The 23,250-nt window shown below is 46.1% G+C and overlaps 1 protein-coding gene across 4 annotated transcripts in view; it reads left to right on the forward strand.

Annotated features, from left to right (window-relative positions):
* Positions 1–23,250, forward strand: part of WWOX (WW domain containing oxidoreductase) — a 1,016,165-nt gene that overhangs the window by 500,895 nt on the left and 492,020 nt on the right. The window contains exon 9 of one of the 4 annotated variants that reach the window (XM_066242858.1): positions 18,956–19,015. The exons of 2 other annotated variants lie outside the window; for them this stretch is intronic. In XM_066242858.1, coding sequence (XP_066098955.1) covers positions 18,956–19,000 — 45 coding nt within the window. In that variant the 3' untranslated portion in view covers positions 19,001–19,015. Of the gene's footprint in view, positions 1–9,192; positions 9,312–18,955; positions 19,016–23,250 lie in introns of those variants that run through there. One more of the 4 variants, XM_066242859.1, reaches the window with a different exon arrangement.

The raw sequence follows: 23,250 nt of genomic DNA on the forward strand, positions 1-23,250 counted from the left end.
AGGCCCTGCTGACAGGGTTCGGCGCCTCCTGGTGTTCCCAGCCTGTGGCCCGCGGTGGTGACGGAGGCCACCTTGCCTTTTGTACATTGGGAAGTGGAGCAGAGAACTAACTGCCTGAGGTTCTATAGGCCACGTTTGACTCTTGATTTGTTATTGTTCTTATATGTTATTACTGCTAACTTATTTATTATCATTACTAACTCACTTTAATTGTGTGTGGGGGGGTAGGGTATTAATTTCCTGGGGCTGCTGTAGCAATGTCCCGCAAACAGCACGGCTTAAATAACAGAAATGTATTCTCTCTCGGTTTTGGAGGCTAGGACTCTGACTGAAATCAAGGTGTTGACAGGGTTGGATCCTTCCGGGTTCTAACTGAGAATCTGTTCATGCCTCTGTCCTGTGTCTGGTGGTTGCCAACAGCCCTTGGTGTTCCATGGCTTATGGTAGCGTCACTCCGTTTCCTTCTTCACTCAGAGTCTCTGTGTCTCTTCTTCCTATAAGGACGCTAGTCATAGGCTTTAGGGCACACCCGAATCCAGCGTGATGACCTCATTTTAATTTAACTCATTACATCTGCAAAGACTCTATTTCCAAATATGGTCACAAGCCGAGGTTCCAGGTAGACCTGAATGTTGTGGAAACACTGATTAACCCAGCACAGGCGAGGTGTTACTGATACCTCTGCTTCACAGAAAAGGAGACGGAGGCAGAGTCAGTGACCGGGTCAGCATCTCCGGGGAACTCGTTAGACACGCGCATTCTCAGGCTGCAGTCTCCGGCTCCACCCCGGACCACAGGAAGCAGACACTCTGGGCGTGGGACCCAGCTGCCTGGTTGTAACAAGCCCTCCGAAGGGGTTCTGCTGCGTCCTAAAGTTTGAGAAGCTCCACCGAAAAGTTCAATGTGAAAATAGTACCTTCTAAGACATTGTTATAAATTTTCAAATGTCCCCCCCCCTTTTTTTTTTACAAGACTGATGCTTCAGTTTTTATTTCCCCTCTGCCCTCCCACCCACCCTTGGTGATGGTTGTACCCATTTGAGCATTTCTGAGCACAAGACCGTAAGTCTTAAAACAGGAGCAGAATTCTCGTCTAAACAGTAACAGAAGGGGCTTCGCTGCAAGGATAGCATAACTGGTGTGCAGTAACGGAGGCTGGCCAGATCTTCTTGGTGGACAATGCATAGAAGACTTAGAATTATGGAACATCTGTCCCCCCAACCACCCTTTTCCAGCATAGACCCCCAACCCCCCCATTTATAGTGTTAACAAAAGCTTAATATTCCAGTTCTAAGTGCAAATGACTTGGGTATGACTGCTGTTGCAACAGGTCTGAGCAGAAAAAAAAAATGAAGTCCTCTGTCTGTGCGATGTCTTCCAGTTTCCCAGGTGCACTTGTTCACAAAGCCCTAAGCTCTGACTCCGGAGGGTGGGGCCAAGAGAGCTCTGTTTACTTGTCTAAAGGGGTCCATTCCTCCCAGTTCACCAGTGCCAAAAGTATTTGAAAAACCACAGTGTTCAGATGTTCGCCTACATGAAGATAGAAAGTGTCACGACAAAGGTCAATGGAGGAAACTATTTCCGTTTTTTTAAGTCACTCCTGTCTCCTTAGACATTCATCTCAGAAGGCAAACCATTGGGCTTCCTGTTTCTTTTATGGACTGCCTCCTTACCACTGCCCCCCCCCCCACCAGGAATGTAACAAGCTGTTAATGCCTGTAATAAAGTCAAGTCATTTCAGGCTCATCCGTAAGCTCTTAAATGATCTTCATTTTCTATCATTTTACCTCAAAGCAGACACGTCACGTTGCTCACCGCACAACACTGGAGTTGATTATCATCTCTGTGCAAGCATTTGCTCTTGTAGTATTCTCTATTTCAGAAGGCCGTTCCCATCCGTTTACTTTAGTGAACTCTGCTTCTCTTTTCTTAATTACCGATTATATATGTATCTATTGATGCCACCAGCAGAGGGAGGTAGTGCAGGGACAGGTGGTAGCGTAGACTAGTGCCTGCGGGCTGGCCTCCAACACGCACTCTCTGAATGAAAGGTCCCGCACCTGAGGCAGAAACCTGTACAGTTTATTTGAGGATGTTTGATGTGAGCTTGGAAGAAACGGAAGACAATTGGAGACACTGATACTCTTTTCGGAGGTGGAGGAGGCCACTCAACACCGGCCCAGCGGAAGCTCCAGCTTCCCTGGCTCAGCCCCCATCAGGAGAGGGCGCGGTCCCGAGCTTTAGTGATGATCACCACCCAAAGATCCTTCGGTCTTTATCAGATAATTCACAAAATGGGCCGGGGCTCTCACCTCCTGGGAAAGTTTGTACTGTCCCTTTTGTGTTGTTCATTTGTTGTTGGTGGTTGTTTTTGCTGCTTACCCACTGCTCAGGGCAGATAATAAAACAAACAGAAGCTCATGGTGAAAGTTTCAAACCTTTTGATACCATTTCACAGTAAAAGTTACCATCTGTACCTCATCCCTGATCCTCTCTCCAAAAGAAACCACCTTTACAGGTCTATCGTGGACTCTTTCAGAAACATCATATGTATTAACTGTCAGATACAGATATGTATAGTCTTTTTAAAAATGCATGCCCCTGCGACCATTGAATGCATCTTGTTCATGACCTTGCTGTTTTTCTTTCATCTCCTGGAGATGATTTGGTACCAGCACATGTAGTGAGACCGCCCAGTGCGCCCTGGCTGGGTAGTGTTCCACCATACGGATGTCCTGTCATTTATTTACCCATTCCTCCATTAGCAGACATTTAGGTTGAGTTCTTATTTCGCTTTTATTCACGATCCAGTAATGAACACTGCTGCATGTATGCTTTGTCTCCTTGAGCAGAGATACCAAAAGGGCGATTTTCCAGTAGCAGAAGGGCCGGAACAATGGGCCTGTACATCTCCAAAATAATTGGTGTTGTAGGAATCGGCAAATGGTCCTCTGAAACGGTGGAGCCAGTCTCCCCTCCACCATCCTCGTGCGGGGTGCCTGTGTCACTCCAGACATTGCCTCCAGCAGCCGAGGGGAGGACTGGAACGCCATCGACAGGTCCAGCAAGTCAGCAAACAGCAGCACCCCGTTTTTAAAAATTAATGTTGCTCTCGTCTTATCAGGTTCTTAGGAAGCAACTACTTCATAACACCGGGCAGCCCAATCCCCAAGCTTGGCGATTTCTTTCCCCCTTTTCAATACATCACATTGATTTTCTGTATGACTTTATCTGCTTAATACAAAGTGGGATTGAACAGTTATTTGTCTGGATTTGACCATTCCTTATCAAACATTTATGATTTAGCTTTCGCCGCAGCATCTTCTTGTAAGGTGTTTCTTATTTTTATCTTTTTCCGTGAAGGTAGGCTTGTGTTGACAGCCTTGTAATACATCTCCCTCGAAAGCGACGTGTTGCAGAGGGGCAGGGAGAGGGTGGGGGAAGGCTTCAGGAAGCAGCCCTGTGCTTCATTCCTGGACCCAAGTCATCTTTAAATAACTGGAACTGATGGCTCAACTTTGGGGTTTGGGATGTATTAGGATTGGGCGCTTCACAGGGAAGCACGGAAGGGTGCTGCTCTGACGGTGAATTTGTCCAGGAAATAAGTGAGGCCACTGTCCTTAGAGCCACTGCCTCTCTGTACATAGAATCATGGGTTAGGTCACGGCCACTAGCCTGCACTGGGAGCCTTGGTCAGAGCTCAAGCCAAATACAAAAGATCAGAAAATCACAGCGTGATGGGATTTCCTTGTGTTTTTTCTCTCTCATTGTTCTATGTCTTTCTTGTTGAGAGCATCTTCTAGCTTCATGTAGGAAAAAAGAGAATTAAAACTATTTCACTCAGTTCTAGAAAACTTCACTGAGCCCCTACTATGTGCATCCAGCCCTGAGAACCAGTTGCAGGGACAGAGGCACAAACAACGCAGTGTGGGAAACGGAGGGGGCCCTGGCCCCTGCTGCGGTCACATTTCAGCTGTGGAGCTGGGCGACTCACAGGAAGTTTTTTTTTTTTTTGTCTTAGAACAACACACACTTGTCACATGACCGCTTCTGTGGCCGAAGACCCGGCATGGTTCAGCATCCCTCTCTGCGGCTGTAGTCAGAGGCCTGGGCTGTAGCCGTCCTTGCCTGGGCTGGACCAGGGAGGGTTTGCTCCCAGTTCCGCTTTCATTGTTCTGGTCAGGATTCATTTTTGAGCTGTTGTCGGCCTGAGCGCCTGGGCTCCTTGTTGGATGTTGTTCATTTAACAAGGTTGTTGCCACGTGGGTCTCGCTAGAGGCAACTCTCAGCATGACAGCCGGGTCACATCTGAGAGCCAGCTGGGGACGACAAGCAGGACAGGAGCCTTCATGTCGGAAGTGAACATCCATTGTTTTATTTATTTACTGAGATATACTTTCGTACTAGATAATCTTCTCCCTTTCAATTCAGTGGTTTTTAGACTATTTGTAAAGGTATACAGCCATCACCACTGTCTAATTACAGGACATTTTTATCACCCCAGAAAGAGATCCCATAGCCATTAATAGGTGACCCCAACCCCTGCCAGCAGCGTCTGGCAACCATAAATCTCCTTCCTGTTTCCATGGCTCTGCCTGTTCTGGCCAGCTCGTATGAATGGACTCGTATGTTTTGTGGCCTTTTGTCATTGGCTTCTTCCACTTAGTGTAATGGTTTCAAGGTCTACCCATGTTGTAACATCTCTGCATTTTATCATTCTTTTTATGACTGAATAATATTCCATTGTATAGGTATATTTTGTTTATCAGTTGATGGACAATTGATATATATCTACCTTTTGACTATTATGAATGTGCTCCTATGAACACTTAGCAACAAGTTTTTGTATGAATATATGTCTTTATTCCCGTGGGTATGTATACCTAGCAGTGGAATTGCTGTTCATATGGTGACTGCGTGTTGAACATTTTGCGAGCCTCTAGACTGCTTACCAAAGTGGCGGTGTCATTTTACAATCCTACTAGCAGTGTCTGAGGATTCTAGTGTCTCCACATTCTTGCCAACACTTGTCGCTGTCTCTTTTTTATGATAGCTTCTGGTAGGGGTGGAGAGGTGCAAGTATTTTCTTGACCCTCAGTTGGCTTATCTGGGAGTGTTGGACCATTCTGTGTTAGAATTTCCCGGAGTAATCAAGTTGAGGCAGGTCACAGATTTGTTCTTTTGTTCTGTTTTGTTTTTAGCTCCGGGGTGTCATATTGCACAGCAGCAGGTTCAAGTCAAACCCTCGGCACTCCTCGTCATTGAGATGCAGCCCCGGGTTTGCGGGGGTGTTGATTCTTGCTGTGTTGTGCAGCAGACATTCTGAGCTGGAGTGTTTTCATACTGCAGAGACTTTGATAGTTGGGAAAGACTCTGGTTTCCACTGATCTTGCTATAGACCTGACCGGGTTTTGCGACCTTGAAGCTCTTCTCTAGAACATACTATGTTTTGCCACACTCAGACCTTCTACTGATGGCTGCATGACCGACCACCTCATCGCTCTTATCATTGGGCCCCCTGGAGGCTTCGCAATGCTCCGTGACCTGGCTACAGCACTGACAATCTCCAGGAGCCCAGAAAACTCATGCTCTACAGGCACTCTACTATTTCTAAGGCAGTTCCCTTTGTGGCCCCATGCGTGTGTTTACAAAACAGTTATAAGTACACTGACTGGCTTGACCTGCCTGTAATGCCTTCCTGATATGTGCTTCCTATTTTCCTTACAGATTTACCGAACTCCTCATTTCTGCCCCCATCCCTCATGCAAGTTCTGTGAGAGCAGGCTTGTCATTTCCCTTGTTTTGTCTACGGCTAGGACCTCAGCCCCTTGAACAGTTCCTGGTACATAGCAGATACTTTCCAAATCTGGGTGGAGGGAGGAAGGGAGGAGAGTGACCACCGGCCTATGGACTTAATTTTATTGCTTAGGAAAGTGAGTCTCACATCACATGAGCCACTCAGTCACCCCATTTGCCCAGCGCTTTCCTGTGGCCATTTGTTTGGCAAATATTACTGAGCACTTAGAAGCAGTGTGGAGTCTCATTAGCATTTTGGGGTCATACTGCCTAGGTTTGGATCCTGGTCCTCCATATGTTAACTGTGCATCTTTGGGTGAGGTATTAACTTATTGGCACCTCAGTTTTCACCTCTTTAGAGTGAATATAATAATAATGATTTTTCATAGAATTGCTGTGGGAATTAAGAGAGTTAATACAGGTAAAGATCTTACAGAATGAAGAATGAGCAATATGTAAATATTATTTCTATAATAGTAACACATTTTTATTATTAGTGTTCTGTTTTTGCTGCTGTTTCCTACTATGAGTCAGGCATTATTCTGAATACTAAGGTAAGTTAGATAAACTCTCATCCCCCAAGGAGCTTTCACTTAAGTGGTGGGGGAAAATTAATAAGAAATAAATAAATAAAATCGTTTTAAATGAAAATAAAATGAAGGAAATAGAGAGTAATTGTATATGTGGTCAGAGATACCTTTTGAAAAGGTGACATTTGAACCAGATCCTGAATGATGACAGCCACACAGATGATTCAATAAAAGGGATTCTAGCCAGAGACATGATAAATATTATACAAAGGTCCTGGGGTAGAAATATGCCTTATCTGTTCAAGGGAGGACTAGCAGCCATTGTGGTTGGAGCCGGGTAGAGTGACAGGCAATGAGGTTGGAGAGGGAGGCGATACCAGATTATGAGGCCGCTGTAAGGAGTCTGGACCTTATTCGAATGGTGACAGAAGCCGTTGGAAGTTTGTAAGCAAGAAGATGACATGGTTTGATTCACATTTTTAAAAAGACATGGTTTCAGTCTGTAGGAGGCAGCAGTGGAAGCTGACGGACCAGTTGGAAGGTAGCTTGGGCATCTCAGAGGGCAAAAATGGCCATATACACCAGGTGGTTTTACTGGAGATAGAGAAAAGAGGTCGGATTCAAGATCCATAATCCTACTGAGCATATTTGAATGTAATTGTTGGTTGTCCTGTCTTTCTCCCTCTGGACCACAAACCCTAACTCTTCATGTTCACATCCTGATACCCAGTGTGGGCCGGCCACCCAGTTGGCACCCACTGCACGTTGGCTGCATGAATGTTGCAGATAGACCACCCATGTAGAAAGTGGCAGGTTAAAGATAAAGCAACCAGGACTCCTGGCCCTGGATGCTCTGAGCTTCTGTTTTTGTCAGGCTACCTCATTCACAGCTCCTCCCGGAGAATAATGCCTTTAGCCCTGTGCCCTTTCACTAGCGGGGATTACAAGCTTGTAAATAACATTTCCCTTTTACAATGTGAGCAGAAAGAAGAGCCAGCAGTCAAAACTCTGCACGCAAATATTTTATTTTTTCTCCTTTCACAAATGGACACGGTTTATCAATATCGGTGCATCTGGGCAGAGCAAGCATTGTGGGGCAGCCAGCAGCAGAGAAACTCGGTGTGGTGATCCATTATGTTCTCCCTGAATTAGGCCTGTTGAGGCTCTGTTATTAAAGTTGAATTTTTCTTAATTATTAACAGTTAAAAATGGGAAAATAGATTTCAAGGGAAAAAAGTTGCAGGCAACAAGAGTCCAATTCTAAATGTGTGTGTATGCGTAAAATGGAATTTGCCGAACATGAATAGGCACTTACAATGTGACTAGAATTGGCTCTGTCATGTGTCAGCCTAATAGCCTAAACCCTGGTTCGATACAATGAACTTGGGAAGGTTTGCTTAATGAAAGAACTGACGTTTTCTGTGCAGCGGCCGCATTCATCAGCCCGCGTCCTGTTCATTACACTACAAAGGGCTGCCAATGGGAATCGGTAGGGTCATCTATTAGGTAAACGTGATGGGGACAAAAGATAGCAGTGGCCAGGGCCTGGTGGAATTTCCTGAGGTGGTCTGGGTTATGGCAGGAGGGAACCCTGGTTAGGGGTGACGTGCTTCCAAGTAGGCATAAGGGCTTCTGGAGTGGTGGGTGAGATCTGGCTGTGCCCCATCCAGAGATGCACGTGCGAGAGACACAGCAGAAGACTTTTCACGTATCCTCGGCCTCTCCCTATCCATTGTGCAGTCCCTAGGGGTGCTCACAGTTCCTGGGTTTCTCTCTGTTGTTCGGGCACATGGTATGATGGAACTTCCCTGCCACACGACTTGCTTTGGCCAGTTGAACCGGGTGGAAGTGATGTGGGTCTCTTTGAGGCAGAACCTTTAAGAGCCTAGCGTGTGATGTGTGTTACTCTCTACCATGCCGACTGTCTACACTCCAGGCACCAGCGGCCCTATCACTGGGCCTCCTGGAGGGACAACAAGTCCAGAGCCCCCTGGCCCAATGTGGACATAAAGGAATACATTGTGCTTCTGTGTTGTGGCTTTAAGACACTGAGATTTGGGGGGGATCACTTGTTTGTGTCCTCACCGGGGCCCATCCTGATGGCTTGTCTCCATCATTAGGTACAGAGAGATCCTGGTTTGACAGCCAGGGCAACCAAGTCTCAGAATGGTGGGTCACTTCGTAATGCACCGTCTATTTTGCAAGGTTGGCATATTGTAATTTGCCTTTTTAAAAATCATTTTTGGGATGTGTACATGTCAGTGAATTTTAGTTAGCCTTTAAAGCCCTTTGGTGGGGTGCCCATTTGAGAAGTTAAGCAGATTCCTTCAGCCGGGAGTGGGGTCTGGAGTCACTGGGAAATGCAGACAAAACAAGATCTGCTGATTGGCAGGGTCATCTTGGGAAGGGCCACTGTGGAGGAAAGAGCAGGCCCATTAATTCAGGGGGGTTTACATCAGCTATCTTCCTTTTACCTAATGGGACTGTTTGGTTGTGTTCTTTCCTGGAGAGATTAGTGATTGAAAGGAGGAGATTTAGAAAGTAGAGATAAAAGTTTGCATTTAATTCTCATGACATGCAGCCCTCCTAAGAAGGCTTCCCACGGAGGCGCCATAGGAAATTCAGACTTAAGCCAGAGGACGGTGTCTCTGCAGAGAGTGTCGGTGTCCAGATGCTGACAGTTCCATAATGAAGAGTGTCTGAAGGGTTTCAGGCAGGTTGGGTTGTCCTTGTCTTGTGTCTAACCCTAAAACTCAACCTGGCTGCATTAAAAAGTCCCTTACATAATTGTCTTGGGGTTTTAAATACAGTTTTTTTAGTTTATTCATGTCTAAAGTAATAGTTTTCTCCCTCTTCCTCCTCTGCAGCGGCCCTCGCCTGGTATTGCGCCGTAGGGCATTGTCTTCCACAAACGTCTCTGTAAGGCCATTGCAGGTGTCAAGTGAGAGTTTGCATCACAGCAGTTAGGAGAGTGCCCAGCAAACAGTCGGTAATTGATACCCATGAAAATGGAGAGAAGCCGAAGTACTTGGTTGTCCAGCAGGTCAAGGTTTGAATCCTGCCTCCACCATTTAACTAACTGTGCAGCCTTGATCCTAGCATGGAACCTTTCACGCCTCAGTTTCTCTTTTCATAGAAGGCGGACAAAGTAGCCTCTTAGCACCTTCCTCAGCAAGTGATTGTGAGCAGTGGGTGGGCTACTGCCTGCCTGACTTTCCGCCCAGCCTCTGCCACTGAGGGAAGTGCCAATAAGCATTCTTTTCTGTTTGTCATTGTATATTGCTGGGGGCAGTGGTGGGGACATTTTCTTTGCCATGAAATCCCCCAATAGCCAGTTGAAAGTGAATCAGTTAGCACCCTCTGAGCCCCCAGTCCCAGAAACTTCTGGCCAGGTGGATCTGAAACAAGGAAGCAATGTGTTACCTCACACCGGGCATTCAGATCAAGGACGCTTCTGGAGGAGGACGCTGTGGGGCTCGGCCCCAGCACGGGTGCCTCCGCAGGGTTCTGTCTGGGCCGTTTGTGGTGGACTCCAAAGTGGAGAAGTGTGTGAGCCACAGCGTCAGGCAAAACTTGGCTTGAATCTTAGATGGCAAAGTTTAAAAGCTCTGTGACCATCTGACCTGTGGTGGCACAGTGGATAAAGCATTGACCTGGAACGCTGAGGTCCCAGGTTTGAAACCCCGGGCTTACCTGGTCAAGACACATATGGGAGTTGATGCTTCCTGTTCCTCCTCACCCACACTCTCTCTCTCTCCCCTCTGTAAAGTGAATAAATAAAATCTTAAAAAAAAAAAAAAAAAAAAGCTCTGTGACTATGGGAAAGTCCATTCACCTCTCTGTGCCCCTGTTTCCGCATCTGTGAAATGGACACAGAGATATGGCCCATCTCATGGCGCGGGACGGTGTCACAGTTAAGGAGCTTTATGTTATGTGCACGAATGTCCCTGAGGCATCGGAATTTAGTGATTTATTCAGTGTCACTCATCTGATGGCTGTGGAGCAGGTGCTCAAACTCCTGCTGCCAGGGATACATCCCCCCCCCCAGCGCATTCCAGCACCACAACCTTACCTCCTGGGCTGAGGGGACTGGCATAGAAGGTTTGCTCTCATTGTAATTGAAAACGGGTTCACAAAGACAATATCGCTTTATAAACCCACACCGATGCTGAATACAAACATGGTCTATCTTATTGAGAATAATTCAGTTTATCCCACTCTTAAGAGCCCCTTGTATTAAATTTTCTCAGCCTGTTTCGTGGTGGAGGAAAACACTGTTTTATATTTGCTAGCCGCGTCCCTGAGAACCCACGGGTGCACTTCCTACAAATCTTTGGTGCTTACATGTTAGGTATCTGCTCCTAATAGTAGACCATCTTTCTAGAAGCTGAACTATACATCTCTTTTAACCCCTCCCCTTTTTTTAACTTGGGCATTGTTATTTAATGAAGTATCCCAATATGAATATACTTTTCTGGGCCCTATATTTTTGGTAGAAAATTTAAAGTTATAATGATGAAATTAACAGGACACTGATCAGAAAACCCATTACTATATTCTGCTGTTCTAATGAACTTATTTTGAGCAATCTCCCTTTTGACTCCTGGTATATTTGTCTCACACCAGATTGAGCCTCGATTGTTGCTCCTGTCAGGCATCAAGGACAGGGCTTCTCCCTGCTCCTCCAAGCGTGTTCCTGGCTGGGGTTTAGGATGTGCACTTGGATTCTATCACATTGGACTCCACTTTGCCCTCAGCTAAACCTCCTCTTAAATACACTGGTCATCAAAACTACCCCTTAACCCTTACACCCCCTGTATTAGTCTTGACTCCCTTTGGCTATTCTATAAAATCTTCAAGGGCAAGGACCATCAGATAAAATGTCATTAGGCCAACAGGAATGATATCTATGAGATCCATTCATTTCTTCATCCATTCACCATTCAGCAGCTACCGTTTACTATAGTCTTACCCCGAGCTAAGCACTGGGGGCTTAAGAATGAATTAGGATCCGACAGTATAGTTAATGCAAGGTATATGAACAAGCAGTTTGAACATTCAGTGTAAGGACAGTGACAAAGAGGGGCAGGACAGAGGAGCGAAGGTGTACGGCCTTGAGGAAGAGGCAGTTTGGAAGAGGAAGCCCTTCCGCTGAGAGGGCCATGCATTAGCTCGGCCTTGGAATCTTAAGTCCATGTTTGTAGGTGGACCACTCTGGCAAATGCATGGTGTGTGTGTGTGTGGGGGGGGTGGATAAAGGAAGTGCATTGCCAGCACAGGGAACAGTAGGTGAGGAAGCCCGGACATGGGGCATCTTCAGATGCCTGAGTCTCCCTGATGAGACAGACAACATGATGGTCACTTGATACAGTGGGAAGCTCTCTGTGTGTTTCATATAGGAAGGGGTTTAATAAAGGCAATTTGATGCTTCCAGAATTGTTGGACAAGCAAAGGAGTGGCTTCAGGGTTGGTCTTCTGCAGGAATGGCTCCCTGAGTGATATAGAAGTGACCTTCTAGGGAGCTTCTGCCGCTGAAGTTACGACTGGAGCTTGGCCGATGAGTCAGCCAGAGCCGCCTCCACTCCCAGGGCCCCTCTTCACCACTGGGACGAGACAGGAAACCGCATCTGCATGTACCCTCACTTGCCTGGAAGGAAAGCCCCAGAGAAGGAGTACGGTCCTTCCCTCGCTGCTGCTACACGTGACTCACATGGCAACACCCAGGAATCGGCGAGACTGGTTTGTGCCCAGGATGTAGCTGTCAGGGAGTCCTGGTAGTGTAGTGTTTAGCTTTCTGACTTCTCCCACTAGAATCGTAGAATCCAGAGGCAATGTTGCCCCTTAGGGGACATTTTGCGATGCCTGAGACAGTTTTGGTTGCCGCAGTAAGGGATGGAGATGGTACTGGCATCCAGCGGGTCAAGGCCAGGGATGCTGCTCAACATCCTACATGCCTGGGACCAGCCGCCACAGAGAGCAGTCCAGCCCTAACGCCAGAGGGCCAAGGCGGAGAGGTCTGACCTACCAGGAGGGCGAACAGGAACCAAAGAGTCAGTCTAAAAAATTCAACACAGTATTTTTTGTTTGTTTGTTCCATTTCAAAGGTATTAAAATCTTTGCTGGTTTGAGCCATAAACTGGATATCGTTTACTAGACAGTTGGTTTTAGTTCCGTCTATAAGGTCTCCCTTTGAGATGTGCATTCAGTCCTTTTGTGTAGCTTAGATGGTGCCCGTGTTTATTAGCTCCGTGACTCGGAAGACTTTTTTATATTCAACATGATCCCTAATAAGATTTTGTTTTAGGAGAAATAGTTTCTGTCCAGGTTGCATTTCTCTTTTATGTGCATCCCTTTTTCATCCCCAAAGTTTTATTATTAGAACAGACCCTCTGGAAAAGGTTGCTCTTTCCTCTGTCCGTTCATCCTTCCCCACCAAAAATTTAGAGCTGTTATTTGCCTTGTTTTTCTTTTCTCTCCAGAGGAAGGAGAGGGGAGTGAATGATGGCCAAGTATGAAGCACCCCTGCTCCTGGGCATGTCTCCAGAAACTGCGCCTCCGGTGCCGGGGCTTCTCTGCGTCAGTGGAGCAGGGTTGAGCTCTTGCACATCCCTAATTCCCTGGTTCTCTTCTGTCAGTGTGTCTGGTCTAACCACAGCCAGGTCCATTGGGGTTTAGGAAAGTTGGGCAGCTTTTAAAGGCTTCCCAGGCCCTCTTTTCCCCAGGGATATATTCTTGGATTTGTGTGTGTGTGTGTGTGTGTGCGTGCGCGCGCGCGCGTGTGCACTCACACATGCGCACGCACACACATCTACCTCTTTTGACCTTTCCCACCTCCCCAGAGATGCTAGTTTTTCCAGAATGTGCAGAACAGCCATGGTGATCATCATCGTGGCACATGCTTCGTGGGTGCCTTGCCTTGTGGGAACTGTTAGATCTGACCTCTCAGACGCATGTGGAACAACCAGAGGCCAGTGCCGGGGGCGCATGGCACCCTCTCAGTGTGGATGATAGCATGATGGTAAGGCGCACTGCTTCCGAGTCCCACCGACCAAGCTTTAGATTCCGAATGGATGCTGCACTCTGCTGAATACCATGTCCCCTCCCCCCAGTGTATGGCTCTCTGAGGCCTCAGAATGCTACTCTCTTTGCAAATAGGATCTTCACAGATGTAACTAAGGTCAGGATCGAAATGAGCTCATGCTGGATGAGGGTGGACCCTAAATCTGATAAGAGGGTCCTTACAAGGGACAGAAATGGGCATGCGTCAGGAGGTGAAAGGGAAGATAGAGGCAGGGTTTGGGGAGGTGTGACTGCAAGTCAAGGAGCACTGAGGACTGCCTGCCACTTACCAGCAGGAGCTGGCAAGGAGGCAGAGGGACTGTTCCTTCCTCAGAGCCCCCACAAGGCACCCACCCTGCCGACACCTTTATCTCGGGTGCCTGGCCTCTGAACACACAGAGAATTTCTGTTGGTTTAAGTTATCTAGTTTGTGACCCTAGGAAACTAATACAGTTTCAATTGTTTACCTTTTTTTAATGCAGCTCTCTAAGGTGGACACCAGTATTATTCTTGCACAACTGCCTCTTCGGGGTCGTGGGATAGTCTGGTTAGTCGCTGGTGCTCTCCAGCCCCCGGTTTCCTCATCTATAAATGGAGATGTCCCCTTCTCCTTTGGAGGTGGTTTTCAGTCTCAAATGAGACAGCATATGTAAAGCACTTGGCACAAAGCCCGATTCGCATTAAGTGACCAATAAATAACTGCCCTGATTATTGTTGCTCTTGTTTAGCATGGAAATTTATTTAAGAATGCACAGTCAATATTCAATTACCCTCACTAATAAAGAGGAATAAAGGTATGGATTGCAAAATAGAAAATACACGGAAAGATTGCTTTAAATTTTAAGAAGTGGTGAGAGAAACACAGACACACAGGTGCTAAGCTTTAGGCGGCCTAACTTCATCCCTTCTCTGCCCCCGCTCCAGGGACTGGCCTTCAGGGGGGGCAGTGGAGGAGACGGGGTCCTTGGTAGTCTATGAGGAAAATAATTCGATTTTGGACACTTAGAAGTTACATACCGCTGTGAGCGGCAGGGTCCTGATGTAAAACCATCGTGTCATCTTATTTCAACCCCCCCCCCCCGCATACCCTCCCCCCCCCCCCCCGCCTTTAGTAAAAGTTTAGAATACCAACAGGGCAGCAAACATGTTTGAATGATTTTATTCAAATGTCAGATTTAGTTGAATCCATAACGAAAAAACAAGCTAAAAAGAATTTTTTTGAGAGCTTTGGAATTTTTTTCTCCCCCCTCATCCCCATCTCTCGTATTCAAGGCGATAGCCGCAGACTTAAAACCTTCCCAAACACCTGCAAATGCAAGTAGAGGCATGTATCATAAAATTGCAGCTAGGAAAGCTAAAAGTGCTTGTAAACATTGCGTTCTGTGGCCAAATGTGGTGATCAGAATATTTATGTATTGAGGAGACCAGAAAAGAAGGTAATTGGAGTATGATGGTTTTGACTCAGGCTGGAATGCGTGTGTGCCCTCTTTCTGCTCAGGTTTCTGTGATTGCCTGGGCGTGCGCGGGCATTGTGCTGGGCAGCCAGGTTATTAAAGCCCTATGAAGCGGTCTAACACGGCAAGAGAAACCACTGTGTCTCCAAACCACCTGGATTGCCTGTAATCGGTTCACTCTACCTCACCTAACCAGGTCTCATTGCAAAGAGAACAGCTGAAAAAGACACTTAAACTAAAATGATCAGATGAAATTTTAAAACCAAGAATGACTGAAAAGATCCCCAGAGGGCCATCTCACTGGCCCAGAGCCCCCCATTCCGGGGTCCAGCATTTGTACCGATTATGGCCTGACAGCTCTTGAGTTTCCAATGATAACAGCCATCTGACTTGATCGGAGTTCAATGGATTTTCACTAAAATAGAATCATCGCCTTGGTGATGGATAGAAAAAGTAAAGCAATACATCCTGATAAATGCTCTGCCTGCCTCCTCCCTCTCCCCAGCGGTGACCTTGTGCAATCCATAAGAGAGCAAGGCGCAGCCCTGGTCACCGCCGTAGCGCGTCAGGACTTGGAAATTTAAGTAGCTTTGAAACCCATCAATGGGGTGAAGGGGGAATGGCCTGAGAAAGCAATGGATCATGCTTAGAGGGCTCCGAGGGAAATAGGGTACGCTGAAGGTCAGCGTGCGGACGCGTCTTGAAGGAACAGCGCAAACCCTCATTCATATTCACGGGAGGCTGTGGCCCTGTGAGGCGAGATCATTCGACGAGTACAATAAAACAGGAATTTTCAGAGCATATAATTTCTTCTCAGAAGCGAAAGGCACCAGAGAATGGTGCCGAGTAAGCACTAACTCAGGGCGAGAGGGTGCCGTGCCCCAGTGTTTCCTTCGGAATAGCAAGGAGCAGGCAGTACAGGGCACCACTTAGCCTCTGTAACACGATGTTTGTTCTCCACCTTTTCCAACTCGGTGAGCTCAGCCAGCTGTGACTATTCTGAACACCACTGATCATCCGTGACGACACCAACACCGTAACAGAGGAAGAAACCCAACTAAAAACAGGCTGTCCCGGAAGCTCCCGGACCAGTCGCGCCTCTGAACCCTGTATGCTTGATCTGATTGGGAAAAGAAGCTTCTGGGTGGTTAAAAGGGGAAGAAGTTAGACATTGGCAGGCGCCCATTAGTATTGGTTACAACTTGCTAAAAGAAAATATTAAAATAAAAATTAGATCATAAATTTGGAGCCACCGTTACCAGGCCTAAAGTGCAAATTGCCAAACAAGTCAAGAGACTCATTAGCATTTTATGTAAATCAGTTATTACTGTTCTCCACTTCCTTAATTATCCATGTTATTTCAATACAACCCTTTCTTTGATGTCCCAATTCTATATTTAAATAGTGCAAGATTTCTATCGTATCCTCCCGCAGAGGTTTGTGCCATGCAAAAAACATGCCAAGAGCAGCTATTTTAAAGACTACAGGGAAATGTTTAATTGGTTCATCCCATTTGAGTTATGAGGGCGTATTACTGAGCACATAAAATCAGAAACATGGAAAGGACTAAGCTTGGAGAAGTTTACTGAAACCTGCAAGGGAACTGGTGGAAATTTTGCCCCCAAGACTTTTTGGATTCTCCGTGGGAGCTGATTCAAAGGGAAATTTTGCAAACTTCATTGAATTTTGCTAAACGATTGATTTATAATTGAAATATTTGGAAATAAGACCCAATGGCCCTCTTTCCTTGGGCACAGAGAGTTGTTCCGTAGGTTGGGTGAAGAGACAAACGGCACAGAGGAGGAGAAACAAGGGGTGGGTGGGAGAGGAGGAAAAACATTCCCCACCCAACTGCTGTTCAGAGGGTTCCTCTTTTCTGAAAGAGGGGCCGTCACAAGTCCGAAGGACAAGTTTGCTGATGTCTTATTCTCACGTTGTCTGAAACCGAAGAAGACCTCATAAATTACAGATAGGAGTGTCCCTTCTCTAGTAAATGAGCTTCTGAGGCAACAGTGCGGCCACAGGAAACTTGAATAGTCACCCTTACGATCGTTTAAGCAGTGAGTAGGCTCCCTCCTCATCATCACCTGCCTTTATATTTCTGTCTTCCTCCCTATAACCTACCTTGTTTTTAAATATTTTAATTAATAAATGAATAAGGGGAGAATCTTTGGATGTGAATTGTAACTGAAAATAGAGTTAAATGGATAGATATGTATTCTTCTTCCAGGTATTTTTGAACAATTACCTTGTCTGATTTTTTTTTTTTTTTGGAGAGGCAGGGGGGCACACAGACCCCCACAGGCATCCTGACTGGGATCCACCCAGCAAGCCCCCTACCTGGCGATGCTCTACCTATCTGGGGCCGCTGCTCCGTTGGTTGGCAACTGAGCTATTATAGAGCTTGAGGGGAGTCCATGGAGCCATTCTCAGTGCACAAGGCCAGCTTGCTCAAGCCAAGCTATGGCTGTGGGAGGAGAAAGAGAGAGAGGGGGAGAGAGAGAGAGAGAGAGAGAGAGAGAGAGAGAGAGAAGGAAGAGGGGTGAAGAAGCAGATGGTTACTTCTCCTCTGTGCCCTGACCAGGTATCAAACCATGGGACTTCTACATGCTGGGCCAATGTTCTACTACTGAGCCAACTGGCCAGGGCCTGATATATATATGCCTGATATATATATTTTTTTTCTTTTTTTTTTTTCTGGAAGAAAGCTAGTATGATAGTGTAGGACAGGGGTCCCCAAACTATGGCCCGCGGGCCGCATGCGGCCCCCTGAGGCCATTTATCCGGCCCCCACTGCACTTCCAGAAGAGGCACCTCTTTCATTGGTGGTCAGTGAGAGGAACATAGTTCCCATTGAAATACTGGTCAGTTTGTTGATTTAAATTTACTCGTTCTTTATTTTAAATATTGTATTTGTTCCCGTTTTGGTTTTTTACTTTAAAATAAGATATGTGCAATGTGCACAGGGATTTGTTCATAGTTTTTTATAGTCTGGCCCTCCAACAGTCTGAGGGATGGTGAACTGGCCCCCTGTGTAAAAAGTTTGGAGACCCCTGGTGTAGGATTTGGTGACAGATAGACCCAGATTCAAGACCAAGCTGTGTGGCCTTGTTCAAGTTATCTACCCACAGTCTCCCTCAATGTCACATGACTAACAGTGCTTACCTTGAAGAGTTGTTGTAAATATTAGTATATATATAGAATTTAATCTATAGTAGATGCTCAATAAATGGTAAACTGAGCTTTTACTTCAGGCCAGACACTGCCAAACGTTTACATAGGTGATCACAGTAATCCTCAAAACACTCTGAAGTAAGTATGATTATTACACTGTAACAAATGAGGAAAAACAGGTTTTCTGGAGGTTCAGGGTAGTGATTTGCCCAACATCACAGAGAAAAAACTGTAGGAGCTGTGATTTTAATCTACAAGTTCTCTAAGGTAGAGTGAGAGTTTTGATAAGAACCATCCAATAGCCTGACCTGTGGTGGCGCAGTGGATAAAGCATCGACCTGGAACGCTGAGGTCGCCAGTTCGAAACCCTGCACTTGTCTGGTCAAGGCACATATGGAAGTTGATGCTTTCTGCTCCTCTCTCTCGCTCTCTCTCTCTCTCTCTCCTAAAATGAATAATAATATAAAAAAGAACCATCCTCCTTATAAATATTAAATATATGGTTAATATTTATAAGGAGGGAAAATGGCATTTCTTTACCCTTTTTTAAAAATCTACTTAAATAAATAGTATTTACAGAAAACATCTCTGTGGACTAAAACACTTTAAATATTTAATCTGACTTATTGGTTATTTACTTAACAAAATATACTTTTATGTATTTTAGGTAATTTATGGGACTTGCCATGTTGCAGGCACTGTTCTAAGCACTTAGAGCTAGTAACTCATTTACCCATTTCTAATGTGTATTCGGAGAGCGCGCAGGGGAGGGCACAGGGAGAGTCCCAGATGCTCGGGACAGGAGCTGCCCTGGGGCTTATGGTCTCCCAAGTCCCTGGGCACTAGCCCATGCGTGGTTTTTATTGTTTGTTTTTATTTTTAAGTAAATTACACTTTTAAAAACATGATTTTTCTGATTATACATATGGTATACTCATTACAGAAAATTTGGAAAATATCAGAAGTTGTAAGGAAGAAAGGAATGTAAAAAGCCTCTATAATTCCTCCATGCGTTGTGAACATCCATCCAGGATTTTAGCGGGAAGAGGAACACATGATCTACTCCCAGGAGTATTGTCCAGCTGCTTCTTCTCTGTGCTTGTTTTAAGCGTCTGAGAGGAACTCAGAAGTTACTGTTCCGAAGTCATAACACGGATAGTGGCTGGCTGAAGGACCCACCAGGGGTTCAGATGCCCCTGAGTCCTGTGTCTCCTTTGTATAACTTGCTGTCCAGTGCACATGAATGTAAAGGTTACATCAAACAGGTCATCAAGTGGGACATTTCCTGTGCTGTCCAAAACAAAACGTTAAAAAAAACCCTGACATGCCACCATCCCCAGAAGACGAAAACGCCAGCCTCAGTCCCTTGCCCTTCTGTCACTGCCCCCTGTTTAAATCTTGTCATGTGGGCCTTGGTTGCATGAAGGTTTATCAGCCTTCAGTATTTACTCTGTTCTTTACCCTGGGACTTCCTGTTGCCGAAATCGGATCGCTTATCTGAAAGGCTTCCGTTCCCCCAGTGACTAGCCTGGTTTCATCGCCGGGAAAGCACATTGTTCCAACTCTGAAAGTCCACAGTCTAAACTCATCATCATGTTTTTTCATCAGAATGAAATATCGGGCGTGCTGCTCGGTACAAGGTTTTATTAATGATGTGCTGTCAGGGGCTGGATGTTCTGCATATTTGCATATTAAACAGCTGAGTGAAGAAACATTCCTTTTATTGCTGCAGGGAATAAATCAGTTTAAAGCAAGTTCTCATCATTTATACTCCTTTCAGCTAAGTCTTCTTTTATTGAAATAAATTGTTGAAGTGCTTTGCTCATTCTTTGAATACTGATGAAATTTACCTTGATAGGACCTCAGGAAAAATAATATTTTCTTAAAGGTGCAGTATTTTTCCATTTTTTTGAATATCACTTTAGTATGTTATAGATAAGATAATTTGGAAATATCAAATGAAAGGGGAATAAAAACAGTTTTGAATAGACAGTGTTTCCTCTGGATGATTTTGCCAAATGCATCTTTATTGGAAGAATGTAAGCAAATGAAAGGGAAAAAAAACAGCAAAAAGTAGTATTTTTTTAAATGAATGATCAACCAGTCTTTGCATTCAAATCCCAATGGGCAGCATATTTCATCCACACACAAGGACACAGTGTTTACCAGACCCCAGAGCTCACTACGCCCTGGGTGGGCTATTTTCCGATATGAATTATACTTAGCCTCCGGGTGTGCAGACAGTGGCTGTGTTACAGGAGCATTGCTAATGTTTTGGGTTCCTGTGTACTCGTGCTTACTATCTATGCCAAAAGTTGCAAAGTTCTGTTCAGACCAAATATGTCCCGAAATATTTTTTAAAAAGTTATTCGCTCACATGATGTTTTTGAAAACTTAATTGCATGCCAGCACTTCTAAATTGGGAACTTTCACATGAAAATCCAGATTTCCAGCCTTTCTCAATAAGGCAGAGGATCAAGTGATCCTAAACCTGTCTCATCATCTGTTCCCTTGCGACAACAGCTGTCTGCAAGGTGGAGCAGGTCCTCCTGGGTCACCACAGTCCCCATCACTCCCTATTGTCTTATGCCTGGTCTTAGCCCTTAATGATGCCTGCCCTGGGCCTGCAGGCGTGTATTTTTCCATCCCTGGCCTATGCCTTTTCTCTCTCAGTTACATAAAGTGCTTGGGCAGTGCCTGACACATCATAAGCATCCAGTAAGTAGTCTCTGGTATTAAAATAGATGAAAACACCTGAGCCAAGGTTAGTCAGTGAATTAAATGTTTAATTTCCTTTGTGATAGGTCTTCTGAGTATAGAACCAACTATTTCTTCAGCTTACAACTTCCTGTTTTCCAAATTAATTTTATATCTAAAAAGTAGCCTTTTCAGCATCTTCAAATCTTTCCTCAAACATCTTTTCAGGGGTGCCTTCCCTGACCGCGGTATTTAAAGCTGCAAGCGTCTTCCTGAACTTGGCTCTCCCTGAATCTTCCCTGTTTTACTTTTTTTTTTTTGTAGTATATATTGTCATCTGAGGGACACTTTCTCTTTTTTGTCTATTCATTGAGTCATTGTCTCATTCCCTTCCCTTCCTACACAGCAAAGGTCATGAAGGCTCAGGGTTTCCATGTGTTTCGGTCCCTACTGTGTTCTGAGTACCACTATCTGTGCCTGCCACTAAGTAGATAGAGTAAGTGCCTAATATTATATATATATATATATTCATTGAGTAAGTGAATAGATGCATGACGGTATGGATGGGTTTGCTTATAGATTGGCCTCAGTCTTTACAGAAATTCAATTCAGCAAGTATCTCTTTGAGCACCCACGTGGGCAGGGCCACGTGCTGGTTGTAACGTGAAGGAAGAGAAGCATGGCCATGCCAGTGCTCTGTGGCAAGAGTGTGCTCGTGGTAGGAAGAACCGCAGTGCGCATCCCTGAGTGTGCTCGTGGTAGGAAGAACCACAGTGCACATCCCTGAGTGTGCTCGTGGTAGGAAGAACCACAGTGCGCATCCCTGAGTGTGCCCGTGGTAGGAAGAACCACAGTGCGCATCCCTGAGTGTGCCCGTGGTAGGAAGAACCACAGTGCGCATCCCTGAGTGTGCCCGTGGTAGGAAGAACCACAGTGTGCATCCCTGAGTGTGCTCTGGTAGGAAGAACCACAGTGCGCATCCCTGAGTGTGCCCGTGGTAGGAAGAACCGCAGTGCGCATCCCTGAGTGTGCTCGTGGTAGGAAGAACCACAGTGCGCATCCCTGAGTGTGCTCGTGGTAGGAAGAACTGCAGTGCGCATCCCTGACGGAGGGCTGGAAAGGAGGCTGGGGGGAACGCCCCTCTCTCCTGACTCTCTTCTAGACCGGGCACAAGGTCATGTGCTCAGAGCAGCCCCGTGGCGAGGACACTGAGGCTCAGAGAGGGTGAGCCACCTCCTCGGGGGCACCACAGGCGGGTTGGCACTGGGCCCAGCGTGCAAGGGCAGCCCAGCCAGGCTCTGCCCTTCCACCGTGGTAGGGAGATGGGAGAGCAGGGAAGGAGACAAGGGTGGAACATGTTTCTAGAACCTCGGGAATGCCATTTGGTGGAAGTTACCGGCATCTCGAACATGGGGATGGGTCGGGGAAGGTCGTATCCCCATCGCTGACCTGCTTTGTGTAGGGTGATAGAAGTTGTGCAAACGTCTCTGAGCCCCAGACCCACTTCCCATCCTCGTGGTGCTCAGCTGAGGCAGAAAGGAGGGGCAGGCCTTCAAAAAACATACATTAAAAGAGTGAATATAATATCAGCACGGGCTTTTTTTTTTTTTTTTAATCTTGAAAGAAACAGTCAAAAGCTCCTATTCCTGTTTCTCTGCCAGGAGTAGTATTGTTTCCATATAAATCATTTGTGACAGAAGCTCCTTATTTTTAAGTGGAAAATGCACATTTAATAACCGGAGAATAATGTCCAAACATCCTCTCATTGATGGCTGCCAGGAGAATGCCGCACTGGCTGTTGCCTGGAGAAGGCAGCGCTCAGGTGCAACCTTTTCAGGGGCCATGCGGTCCTTGCCGGGGCCTGTGCTTAGCCAGAGCTCTGAGCAGTGGCTGCCCTGGGCCTGCCTGCCCGAGGGCAGTGGGGTGCTTGTGTGTCTTGTAAACCCTGGGCCAGAGTAGATCTGGGCTGGGACCCCAGGCCCACTGCTGACCGGCTATGTGACTTTGAGCTCACTACTTTGCTATTATAAGCCTCAATTTTCTCACCTACAGAATGGATTTAATGTTATCCTCAACCCTCATAGGCTTAGAGTGAAGTTTTTAAAGGCGACAGCTGGCACTGGGCTCTCTAATAATAAGGCTGCCTTTGGCCACATGGGGGTATCTAAATTTAAATTAATTAAAATATAAGAAAAAATCAGCCCTTTGGTCATACATTTCAAGCCCTCAGTGGCCACACAGGGCTTGCGGCCACCACACTGGACAGCACAGGTAGAGAACATTCGCACCGCCGCAGAGTTGTGTTGGGCAGAACTGGCCGGAGCACTTAGCTCAGTGCCTAGTACAGAGTACGCTGCATTGATTCTTAATTTTCTTCTTATTCATCTGTAAGGAAATAAAAGGAGGGATCCTACATATTTAAATGAGAGCCCTTGTAATCATGACTTTAATGAATTGGAGTTAGTTCCACCCAAGATCCCCTCATACCCAGGCGAGGAAGAAAGCCCAGTTGGGATGCACAGGATACTGCCCATTGAGACA

This window comes from Saccopteryx bilineata, chromosome 9 (genome assembly GCF_036850765.1).
Source record: "Saccopteryx bilineata isolate mSacBil1 chromosome 9, mSacBil1_pri_phased_curated, whole genome shotgun sequence".
Classification (NCBI taxonomy): Eukaryota; Metazoa; Chordata; class Mammalia; order Chiroptera; family Emballonuridae; genus Saccopteryx; species Saccopteryx bilineata.